Source organism: Asparagus officinalis, chromosome 10, assembly GCF_001876935.1.
Source record: "Asparagus officinalis chromosome 10, Aspof.V1, whole genome shotgun sequence".
Lineage (NCBI taxonomy): Eukaryota > Viridiplantae > Streptophyta > Magnoliopsida > Asparagales > Asparagaceae > Asparagus > Asparagus officinalis.
In genome coordinates, this window is record NC_033803.1 from 3059330 (window position 1) to 3072040 (window position 12711).

Sequence of the window (12711 nt, forward strand, 5' to 3'; positions counted from 1 at the left end):
ACCCACAGAAATGGACTGCATATTAACATAAACTAACCTGTAACTACGGTAATAGGACCTCGAACCTCAGATATGTTATGCTTTGTATAGTGCTTAACAAGAGATTTTATCACCAGAGATTTCCCCACCTGAAATCAAAACTTACTAAATTATACCATTCTCCACAATATCAACCCAAAAAAGATAAAGATAGTACCTTTGGAGGCCCCTGCACTAAAACGACATAAGGAGCCGGCTCCCCGGTCGACCTATCGATCATAGGAACATGAAGCCTCCTCTGTTCCTTCTCCGAAGCACGATTTTGCAATCTCTTCGCCTTGACTGATGAATTGAAAGCGAATGCCTAGTGCAAAAGAAACATTTTAGGGTTTTGCAAACTTAAAAAAGAGAGAGAGAAGGGACCAAGAACAAACTTTAGGGTTTTTCTGCTTCTCGCCGTCGGCAGATCGCTGATTCTTCTTCTTCTTCTTGTCATCCTTCTTCTTCTTCGAAGCGCCAGATTGACGAGACCTGTGAGATTTATGAGATTGCTCGGGTTTGGAATCGGCCGCCATTATTCTGATTTTTCAAGAAATTGAATGGTTTTTTTAGGACGAAATAGTATTGTTGAGTTGAAGCTGCGGAGGGAAATTAGGGAAATCGAGGCTGGAACTTTTACCGGTGGGCGTCGTCGCGGGGAGGGAGGACGGCGCCGCGGGAGGAGGGCGTCGGAGAGAGAGGATTGCAGGTCCTCGGAGAGGGAAGAGACAGTCGTCGCGGGGAGGGAGGACGGCGTCGTCGCGGGGAGGGAGGACGGCGTCGGCGGAGAGAGAGGGATGGGCGGACTTGGAGGCGGAAAGTGGAAACGATGGTGAAAACCCCAGGTCTTAAGTCTATTTATATATGGGGTAGAATTGTAATAAAAATTTTGATGGTAATACTTGCACCAAGTTTAATTAATAGGATTAACATATAAAAAGTTATCGAATACAAATAATCAGCCGAATCGAATATACTTTTAGGGGTCTTTGTTTCACTAAAAATTTTAGTATTTGGTATGGATTACAAATTTTGGGATCAAAAAGTGAGTTTTTTTGTATTTTGTGATTCTATATATGGTGTTTGTTTTAAGAAAATTTTTAGAATATTGACTCCGAAAAGTGCAAAAAATGTCTAATTTTTAGAATTTGTCATATCCTCTCAATTAAAGAGGATTTTGACAAATCCCATAAATGGATGTGTTTACCTCTCAATTGGAAAGTATTTGAGAAATCTTAATTTTGTCTTTTTGTGGGAGGTAACCTCACCAAAATAGCATATTAATGATATTATAAAATTTTGATATTGGTATTGCTACAATTTGAGCTTGAAACAAATAAAATATTACAAAGTGTAGTATTCTAAATCCCAAAATATTAATGAAACAAACAATATTTTAGAGATCCCAACCCATAACAAAACACATTTTCAAATCCCATAATGAAATCCACATCCTAAAATTATAGGATTTGAAACAAACACTCCCTTAGTAAATTCTGTTTATTTATAAGTCAAATACTAAAAATATATTCATTTAGTATTAAATGAACTGTCGGCTTGAAATGACCGAATATCTAGACGAATATTAACTGAATTGTTTATTAAATATTTGATTAGTTTCCACTCATCCTCTCTCAAAGAACATCTCCAACGCAGTGGCAAAATGCAGCAAAAAGTGCATTTGTTGCTGCGTTTGACCCTAACACAGCCGTATTTGTTGCGGCATTTTAGCAATGATGAACAGTACGACGTCATATTTGGTGTCGCACTGTTCATCATCGCATTATTGTTTTTTTAGTTTTTCTAACCTTTTAATTTTATGTATTTACAATTGACCCCAATTGTTTTATTAAATTTATAAAACAACACCAACAATATTAAAATTTTATAATTTTACCCCAATTGTATAATTTGGACAAAATAAATTATTTTTTAAAATGGAAATAATGTTAAATTTTAAAAGTCATTATTATTAATTATAATATTAAAATCTAGACATTATAAGTAAAGTCCCATGAAATATAAATTAAAAATATAAAGAGCAATCCTAATACATAATTCAAATATGAATTACATATCTGAAATATATAACATATAAAAATGACACACATAATATAAAACTTTATTAAAATAAAACATAAAATACAAACTAAACATATAACATTACATAAGATGGACAAGCAACTCTCAATAATCCGGTAGATCGGATCCCGAGTGTCCAATATCATTGAAATAATTACCAAAATTAGAAGCAGACCCGTGTTCTTGTTGATTTTTTTTGTATTATTTTAATTTGTTGAGCTCGAAGTACTCATGTACGTTTGGATCAGCAATGGAATTTAAATCTTTCATTATAATTTTTCATTCATATATAAGTCGGTTATTATTTGTATCGATGGAGTCCACTACACTTGACTCATGATCATCATTTTTCCTTTTCAATCTGGCTTCTTTTACCCCAGTAGGTCGTTCAGGTGGAGTAAATGATGACAGTCCAGGAGATGTTGATATAGGAGAATCCGGAGTGGGATTATCTAATTGTGACGAGTCGAAGTTCACACTTTGGGGTTGTCTTCGACCAACTTGTCTTGCTATGGGGACATCATCTTTAGATTTTTCAAAATTTTTAACTGTATTCCAGACATGATCAAATTTGAAACCTTTTTTGTACTTTGGTTCTTGCGTAAATAACATCTTTGCTCGAACTAACTGTAAATTATAGTGAACATCAAGTTATGTATTTCAAAAATAATAATAAATTTTAAAAGATAATTAATAGAATACTTACAATATCTTCATTTGAAGCACCACTTGGATTCAGATTCTCTACTTGTCTCAAGCACGCATTCAATTTTCTTACTTCATTACTTATGATTTCCATTCGAGAATGAACTGATCGGCTCGTACGCGCCTCAAAATGTTGATCTTGAAGTTCATTGTATCTGTCCTCCACACGAGACCAAAATGTATCTCGAGATTGGTTTCTACCGATAATAGGGTCTTGAGAAATATCCATGAATACTTGACAAAGGAGCACATCTTCAGTAACCGTGTATCCAGATGATCAAACAGACATTTTTTTTTTATAAAAAGTGGTTGGTTTGGAGATTAGAAATACTTTGAAGAAATATTTCGAATTGGGTGGTTTGAAGTAGAATTCGTGAATGTTATTTATCGTCAATCCAAATTTTTTTTGTTTGAATTTGAATTTGGATTTGAATTTGTCGGTGGTCAACATCTGAAATTGAATCGTTGTGTACAAACTGATCAGCTTTACACATTATCCAACATTGTCAGTGAGAATCATTTTCTAAAATCAGCTCAGCTTTACACGTTGTCCAACGTATACAGCTAAGCATTCATTGAATTTGAATCAGCTCAGCTTTACACATTGCCCAACGTATACAGCTAAGCATTCATTAAATTTGAATCAGCTCAGCTTTACACATTGTCCAACGTATTCACAACTAAGCATTCATTGAATTGTGTGAAAGCTTTAAATGAGTGGGAATCATTTTCTGAAATGAGGTCAGCTTTACACATTGTCCAACATATACAACTAAGCATTTATTGAATTATGTGAAATATCTATATGAGTGGGAATTATTTTCTGAACTCAGCTCAGTTTTACACATTGACCAACGTATACACAGCTAAGCATTCCTTGAATTGTGTCAAGAATTTATATGAGTGTGAATCATTTTTTGAAATCAACTCAGCTTTACACATTGTCCAACGTATACAACTAAGCAAATTTGAATTTTGTGACAAATTAATAACAGCTGGAAAGCATTTTCTGAAATCAGCTCAGCTTTACACATTGTTTAATGTATACAGCTAAGCAAAGTTTTATAAATAACATACTAGATTAGGTACCTCCACACAGTTATTCATTATTGTGTTAAAATTATTATTCTCCATTTCTGCATACTTCAATTATTCTTTTCTTACTTCAAAAATGAATTTCAATGCTGGAGGTCCATCATATTTATCATCTTCTTCATCTTTGGATGATGATAATTTTCTGTCCAATATCATTACAGAGATTGATGAAACCGAAGAAGTAATTTATGAGTACATCAACAACAACATGATCCTCGCTAACAATTTACGTCAACAAAACTATCAACCGATCCATGATGGCTCGATTCCTGGTCATGCAGTGATCAACCGTGATCGAGAAACTGCGCATCAGAATTTGGTCATAGATTAATTTACCAATAATCCACGTTTTAGAGAAGATATGTTTCGTCGTCGATATCGGAGGTCAAGAAGTTTGTTCCTTCGTATTGTTGATGCAGTGAAAGATCATGACTACTACTTCCAACAACGAAGTGATGGACTTGGTAGAATGGGATTATCACCGTTACAGAAAATAACAGCTGTTTTTTTGCATGTTGGCATACGGTCTACCAGTTGATGCTACGGACGAATATGTTAAAATAGGTGAGTCAACAGCAATTGAAAGTATGACAAAATTTTGTCGTGCTATGGTGGAGATATTCGCAGAGCGGTATTTACGAACACCTAACGCTAATGATATTGCTAGGCTACTCTATATTGGTAAAAAAAACATGGTTTTCCAGGAATGTTAGAAAGTCTTGATTGTATGCATTAGAAATGGAAAAATTGTCCAACGGCATGGTCTGGGCAATACGCATGACGTAATGGGTCACTAACTATTATCCTTGAAGCTGTAGCAGATTATGATCTTTGGATATGACACGCATATTTTGATATGCCAGGCACCAATAATGATATCAATGTGCTAAAGTCATCTAATCTTTTCTCTAATCTAGCTCAAGGTATTGCTCCTCCCGCTCACTATGTTATTCAAGGAAAAGAGTATAATATGGGTTATTATTTAGCTGATGGTATATATCCAAAATGGGCTACTATTGTACAAACAATCCAACAGCCACAAGGTAGGAAGAAAAATAATTTTGCCATGAAACAGGAAGCATGTAGAAAAGATATAGAACGTGTGTTCGGTGTTCTCCAATCCCGATTTGCAATTGTGGTAGGATTAGCACGTTTTTGAAAAAAAATATGTATTACATGACATAATGACTGCATGCATTATTATGCACAATATGATAATCGAGGATGAACGTGATCTTTATGCACTAATTCAAGAAGTGAGGGAAGCACCAACACCAGAAGTTAATATTGTAGCAGATGAAACTACAAGATTTAATCAATTTATTGCACGCTACGCACAAATCAATGATAAAGATGCACATACAAATCAATGATAAAGATGCCCATATTGCGCTTCATAATGCATTGATAGATCATCTATGGGAGGAATACACTAATTCAGATAGTTAAGTGTATATTAAATTTGTAATTTTTACATTGTTGTTAATGTTTAATTATTTTCTTGTATTTTATTTTCTATTGTGTTCTTAAATGTAATATTTTGGCAATCAAGTTATTTTAATTAATAAAATAATATTTTATTGTTTTATTGGTTTATTTTTTTAAGTAATAAATTATTTTGTTTGAAAAATATGTGGAAAAAAATAAAATTTGATATGTGAGGTTAATTGTTGAAATAGTTAAAAATATAGTGAATAAAAAATAATAATAAAAAATAATAATAAAAAAGTAGATAAAAAGGAATATCCTAATAATATTCTTTTGTGGTGCAAAAAATGGTGCAGTGGGTTGGAGATGGATTACTTGACTTTTGTACTGTTAGGCCCCGTTTGGCAAAGGGTTAATGAATAGGAGTTAAAGAGAAGGATTAATGTACTTAGCCCATTTGATAATCCGAATGACTAAATTATTAACACGTTAAATAAGTTTTATTTTAGCCCTTATGATCAGTTTTAGTGTTTGGGAATAACAATGATTTTGACTATTTTCTTTATAATTAAAAGGGTTAACTCTTATTCCATCTAAATAGGAGTATTAGTAAACCCCTCATTTTGAGAGGTTAACTCATTTTAACCCCTCTAGAGGGGTTAACTTAACCCTTCTATATTTTTTTTGTATGGCAAATTATGGAGGGTTAACTCACTTTAACCCTTATATAGATTTGTTGTGTTTGATAGGTTAAGAAGTGGCAAATTATGGAGGGTTAACTCACTTTAACCCTTATATAGATTTGTTGTGTTTGATAGGTTAAGAAGGGGTTAAGTCTCCTTAACCCCTCACTTAACCCTTTGCCAAACGATACCTTATGGTGTAAAATTTGCATCATTTTGGTACGATGAGTTGGAGATACCTTACACCCCCAAAATCTCATGTGCTTCTTCTCTCCAAGCCCCAAATCTTTAAACCTAGCATATGAAATGGTGTTGCTGTGATCATGACCCCAAATTCATCGAAATCATAGCCTTGCAATCAACTTGCTATTGTCCTCGACCCTAAATCATCGACGGGGACCTCCTCCAATTCGTCGCACCTCACAGGTCCATTTCTCATTCTCCTTCTTTCTTTCTTTCTTATATAACTATGATTAAAATTTTAAAAAGACAATTGCGGTTATGATTACAACAATTTATTTTGTAATATACGTATAATAATTCCACTTGTAATATTCTAAAAAACAAACAGTAATTTCCTTAAACAAGATATCAAAAGCATGATTATGAATTTCACACTGAATTAATTAAGATATAAAAGATTTGTTGGAGTTGGCTCAATTTCCAACTAAATTTATTGCTGTAATTTTCTACATGCAGATACAATTTTGCATGGTCTTTTCGGGCATGGTGCAGACATTATTTGACTCGGAACTCTATATGAAAGTTGTAGAGGTACACGCATAGTTTACGCTAAACTTTGAATCACAGGAATCAGAGCAGTATGGATGGAGTTATGATCAGTCAAAATACCCTATCCGAATCTAGACAGATTTGTATATACCCAAACATTTTGGAAGATGAAAAGGTTAATCAATGCCTATAAAAAGGCATGCTCTCATTGTGGAGAGGTAATAAAAGGCAATCCAAGGGTAATCTAAGTTTTCACTTGTTCTCTTAAAAGTATAGAGAGTTAGAGTGAAGAAAAGTCTTTTATGTTGTAGAGATCTCGAGTGTTGAGTTAATAGAGAAAGAGCGTAAGGTTGTCGGGTGTGTCGTGTATGCCTTGTACCCATTTGTTGATTCCATATAGTGAAGTATCCTCCGAGCTCTGAGCTCAACCCGTGGTTTTTCCCGTTTGGGGTTTTCACATAAATCCTTATGTCCTTTCTTTATGTGATTATTTATTATCTTTTTGTCATTAAGAACAAGACCCTGAAGTGGTATTGAAAAGTTTTGTAGTTCGTCAACACCAACAAGTCGTATTCATGCGAGGTTGTGGTGTTCTTAATGGCTGAAGACAAGTCAATAATCGGCGTTGTGAAGGTTGAGTTGAAGTCATTCGATGGGTGAAGCAATTTCACACTATGACAGCGTAAGATGAAGAATATCTTGATTCAGCAAAATCTACACATGTGTATTATGGGGGTTAAGCACAAGCCGGAGACGATGTATATGGAGACTTGGAACAAGGCAGACCTCAAGGCGATAAGCTCGATTGAGCTGCACTTATCCGACGAAGTCACCTACAACGTGATGGAGGAGACTACCGCAAGGGGCACATGGGAAAAGTTAGAAAATCTCTACATTGGAAAGACTCTCTCTAACAAGCTTTTCTTAAAAGATGAATTGTTTAATCTTCATATGGAAGATGGAGATGATACTATGGAGCATCTTAATGTGTTTAACCATTGTATAACGGATTTGTTGCAAGTGGAGGTCAAGTTTGAATAAGAGGATAAAACTTTGCTTTTTCTACGATCCTTGCCGTCGTCTTTCAAACATTTTCGGACCACACTCATGTTTGGCAAGGAGGCTCTTCGATTTGAAGAGGTTGTTTAAGACATCATCTCTCATGTCAAAATGAACAAGAGCACAGGAGTTGACTTGAAAAATGAAGACCTACTCGTCAAGGAGTTGAACGATGGAGGTCGATCTAAGGAGAAATGTGCCAAGTTGGATAACTGCGGGAGATCTAATCCAAGAGCCACAAGGATAAGGAGTGTTACTACTGTTTTTCATCGGAAATTGTTTTCATTATGGAGTCCATTCAAACTTCAATCCCTTACAAAGAATTACACAATAAAAGAAAAAGTTATAATTTCTTTAGAAAATAACACATAAATTGCTTATCAACTCCTGTTTTTGTGGGATTTTTGTCTGTGTCGGGGGGTATGTTAACCCGTGGACCACCGAATCACGAATTCTGATTGAATTGTGAAGGTTTTGAGGATTCTTCCTTCGTTTAGAAGCAAGAATAAAGTCAGTGAATATCTTATCGAAGTAAGATGAACACTCTTCCTAAGATCAAGTCAATGCTTAGATCTTAAGGAATCTCTCAATTGTTGAAAGAAGATGAACTCTTAAAATTCACCCAAGCCTTTCGAAAATCTCTAATCAATTGCTCCAGTGACAACCTCTCTGCTCAATGCTCTCTGCTCTTGGAGCCGCTCCAAAATGCTCCCCCCTCCTTGTAACTGCTTTTCCCGCCTTTAAATGTCATGATTCTTGCGGTTATGGGCGTGATTCTCGCTTGTAACTGCTCACCCCACGTTCATAGGTGATCCCCAGCAGTTAATAAGCCGTGTGGACCGCATAAAATTCAAGAAAATTGTCAAAAATATGTTTTTAGCTTCTCAGTGTGCGAGACAGTCTTGCACTTCCGAGACAATTATAACTGTCTGGCATTTCCAAAACAGTTGCAACTGTCTCGCACTTCCGAGATAGTTTGTGATATCTCGGGTATTTTGACTCTAACTTCCTAGTCCGATCTCGGAATGAGGTGATCTAAGATACGTTAGAAAGCTGGTGAAGATATCTATAACTTTTATCTTTTAATATTTTTCAGATTCTATGCGAATCATGGTCGAAATCTCAGTTCTTGTCTTGTAGTTTCTGAGACAGTTGTATGTGTCTCGGAAACTATGTGTTGTATTTTGTCTCTAATTCACTCGTCTGATCTCGGAATGAGGTAATCCAATATGTGTTGGAAAGATGACAAAGAGATATACAACTTTTGTATTTTGAGATTTTTCATATTTGAATCGCATCATGGCTGAAATATCAGTTCTTGTCATGTAGTTTCCGAGACAGTTGCGTGTATCTCGGAAACTATGTGTTGTATTTTGTCTCTAACTCTCACGTCCGATCTCGAAATAAGATGATCCAAGATGTGTTGGAAAGCTCGCGAAGAGCTCTAGAACCTCCCATAGGTGAGATACACATGGTACTTCGATCTTTTGTGGGCGAAGCACAACTCCCGGTTGAGTTGTTTCTTTATCGTTTAGCGTGTTTCACAGACTAGTACGCGTCGCCGACTTACTTTATGTGCTTTTTTAGCTTCTCTATAGTATCAGATGATCTTCTTTGACTCAGATAATCTTCCTTGACTTGGAAAATAACATTCATCGTATTTTTTTTATCTCGAGCTGTGTGCGAGAACCTATAGGTAATATTTTATGCCTACATACCCCCTCCAAAGTGTTTCAGCCTCATTATTTTATAAAAGATGCTGGAATACTTTGGATATGATACGTCTGACCGTTAATTCGTTGACTTCTTCAACTTTCAGTCTATTCAGTTTTTTGTCGGATAGCTAAAATTTTTCCGTTGTTGCATTTATCGCTTGACTGTTGTCAAAATCTTAAACTAAAGTTGGCGTGTTGCTTTTTGAATTAGCTCGTGTCGTTGGGTTAACGTTGAACTAATCACCTTCGCCAGGAGTTTATATCTGAGTCACGATTGAACTCCCTAAATTAATTCCTTGAATGGGAAGAAATCTGAAGGTTCAAGGCAGATCAAAAAGAAGGGAAGAAATCTGAAATCACCTCTATGACTGGAGTTGCCACGGAGAACAGTGCCGAGCTTCTTTCAGTTTTGTCGGGTAAAACCATTTCTAATTCTTAGATTCTTGATTCAGGTTGCTCTTTCCATATGTGTGCAAATAGATTTTGGTTCAACACATATGAAAAGAAGGATGTAGGTGAAGTCCTTATGGGGAACAATGTCGCGTGCAAGGTCATCGGCATTGGCATGGTGAAGGTGAAGATGTATGATGACATCATTCGAACTTTCGGCAACGTGCGACATGTTCCTGTACTCAAGAAGAGCCTGATTTCTTTGAGCACTCTAGATGCAAGCAGCGTCACCTACTCCTTAGGCGGAGGAAAGATCAAGATTTGTAAGGGCTCGATGGTGATCATGCGAGGAGAGAAGCTTCCCAACAACAAGATCAAGATTTGTAAGGGCTCGATGGTGATCATGCGAGGAGAGAAGCTTCCCAACAACTTGTACAAGCTTCTAGGAAAGGGCTCGATGGTGATCATGCGAGGAGAGAAGCTTCCCAACAACTTGTACAAGCTTCTAGGAGATACTGTCTTAAGGGAAGTTATCGTATCCACAACTTCCAAAGAGGACTCCAAGATTGACTCTGGGAAAGACTTGATCGACTCATCTATGGCATCTTCATCTTGGCCATATGAATGAGCGGGCTATGGAGGAGCTGCACAAGAGGAAGCTGTTAAAGAACATGGAGACTTGTAATTTGGATTTCTGCAAGTATTGTGTACTTAGAAAGCAATCAAGGTCTCATTCAAGCCTACAAACAAGGAGAATCGTGCAAAGGGGATTCTCGACTATATTCACTCCGATGTATGGGGGTCAGCACCTACAAAATCTCATGATGGTGCTCGTTATTTTGTCACCTTCATGGATGACTATTCGCGAAAAATTTAGGTCTACTTCATGCGGGAGAAATCCAAGGTCCTTGAGAAGTTCAAAGAATGGAAGGCAGAAGTAGAGAACCAAACTGGACAGAAGATCAAGTATTTGTGAAGTGACAACGGAGGTGAATATCCTGATGGGAGGTTCCTAGCGTTTTGCAAGCAACAAGGCATTACACAACACTTTACCATAAAGAAAACTCCACACCAGAATGGTGTGGCGGAAAGGATGAACCGGACTCTCATGGAGAAAGAAAGATGCATGAAACTCCATGCAAGATTGCCTAAGTCTTTTAGGACTGAATCCGTTAACCATGCTGCCTACTTGGTTAATCGGTCACCGTCTAAGCTGCTAAACTTCAAATGCACCGGAGAAGTATGGTCGAACAAAGAAGTTGACTATTCTACTCTGAAGGTTTTCGGATGCACGGCGTATGTTCATATTTCGAATGACGAACGGAACAAGCTGAAGCCAAAGTCACTTGAGTGCATTTTTCTCGGTTTTGAGAAGGGAGTGGGACTACAAGCTGTGGGATCCGAAAAACAAGAAGAAAGTGCTGCGTAGAGATGTCGTGTTTGATGAAAGACTTGGAGCTAAAGCTATTGACAAATATGAGGATCGTGAAGAGAATCGTTGTCATACTGAAATTCCTTTGTCAACGAAAGGTTATATTCCATAAAGTCAAGCTGAGGTGGAGCAACACGACGAGCAACAACAAGCCGAAGAGGTTCATGCAGAACCTACAAGCATAGCACAATCAAGACAAAGAAGCGTCATCAAGCCTCCTCAACGATTTGGATGGAAAGATGAAGCATGCTATGCACTCTTAGCTAGCGAAGAAAATCCTTCTACCATCAAAGAAGCCATGGAAGACGAGAATGCAGTAGATTTTCTCACTAAACCAGTTACGACGGAGAAGTTCAAGCATTGCTTGAGTCTGCTAAATCTGACGACATGTTAGCTCATGAGTGCACCTAGTCACCAGAGGTGCGGGGAGATGAGTTGATGCTCATCAAGGTGAAGCAGCTGAAGTCAGAGCAGGACTTGCTCTGAAGTTCCGGAGTCTAACTTCTTAGATTCCGAAGATCCATGTTCCGAAGACAAGTGTTCGTGATTCAGATGAAGATTGACATTCCGGAAACTTGTATTCCAAAGACTAATGCTTCGAAAATGCAGCTTACAATTTTGAGTGGCATCAGATATCTCGCCAAGGTGGAGATTGTTGGAGTTGGCTCAATTTCCAACTAAATTTATTGCTGCAATTTTCTGCATGCAGATACAATTTTACATGGTCTTTTTGGACATGGTGCAGACATTATTTGGCTCGGAACTCTATATGAAAGTTGTAGAGGTACATGCATAGTTTACGCCAAACTTTGAATCACAGGAATCGGAGCAGTATGGTGGAGTTATGGTCAGTCAAAATACCCTATCCAAATCTAGACAGATTTGTATATACCCAAACATTTTGGAAGATGAAAAGGTTAATCAATGCCTATAAAAAGGCATGCTCTCATTGTGGAGGGGTAATAAAAGGTAATCCAAGGGTAATCTAAGTTTCCACTTGTTCTCTTGAAAGTATAGAGAGTTAGAGTGAAGAAAAGTCTTTTGTGTTGTAGAGATCTCGAGTGTTGAGTTAATAGAGAAAGAGCAGCATTGTCGGATGTGCCATGTGTGCCTTGTACCCATTTGTTGATTCCATATAGTGAAGTATCCTCCGAGCCCTGAGCTCAACCCGTGGTTTTTCATGTTTAGGTTTTCCACGTAAATCCTTGTGTGAGTATCTTTTATCTTTTTGTTATTAAGAACAAAACCCTGAAGTAGTGTTGAGAAGTTTTACGGTTCGTCAATACTAACAATATCCTCATTCCTTATATCAAAATAAATGATCACAATATAAGCTGCGGATGCAAAGCAAGTGGCTCAGCTACATTCTAAA

General features: G+C 36.9%; 2 protein-coding genes across 3 annotated transcripts in view; both read right to left on the reverse strand.

Moving 5' to 3' along the window:
• The window catches only part of LOC109826359 (ribosome biogenesis protein BMS1 homolog), a 13202-nt gene extending 12362 nt beyond the window's left edge, over positions 1–840 (reverse strand). For both annotated transcript variants that reach the window (XM_020393381.1, XM_020393380.1), the window contains exons 1-4: positions 659–840; positions 414–558; positions 197–343; positions 38–128 (exon numbers count right to left, since the gene is read on the reverse strand). In XM_020393381.1, the coding sequence (XP_020248970.1) occupies positions 38–128; positions 197–343; positions 414–554 (379 nt within the window). In that variant the 5' untranslated portion in view covers positions 555–558; positions 659–840. The remainder of the gene's footprint in view (positions 1–37; positions 129–196; positions 344–413; positions 559–658) is intronic.
• Positions 2380–3034, reverse strand: LOC109825471 (glutathione S-transferase T3-like). Its single transcript, XM_020392331.1, has 2 exons — positions 2807–3034; positions 2380–2727 (listed from the first exon to the last, which is right to left on the reverse strand). Exons 1-2 carry the CDS (start codon positions 3032–3034, stop codon positions 2380–2382), a joined length of 576 nt encoding a protein of 191 aa, XP_020247920.1.

Bases quoted from the DNA above. Each gene is read 5' to 3' on its own strand.
- LOC109825471 (XM_020392331.1), bottom strand. From the start codon at position 3,034: ATGGATATTTCTCAAGACCCTATTATCGGTAGAAACCAATCTCGAGAT. The intron at 2,728-2,806 runs GTAAGTATTCTA...TATAATTTACAG, and splicing joins GTGCTTCAAATGAAGATATT to TTAGTTCGAGCAAAGATGTT.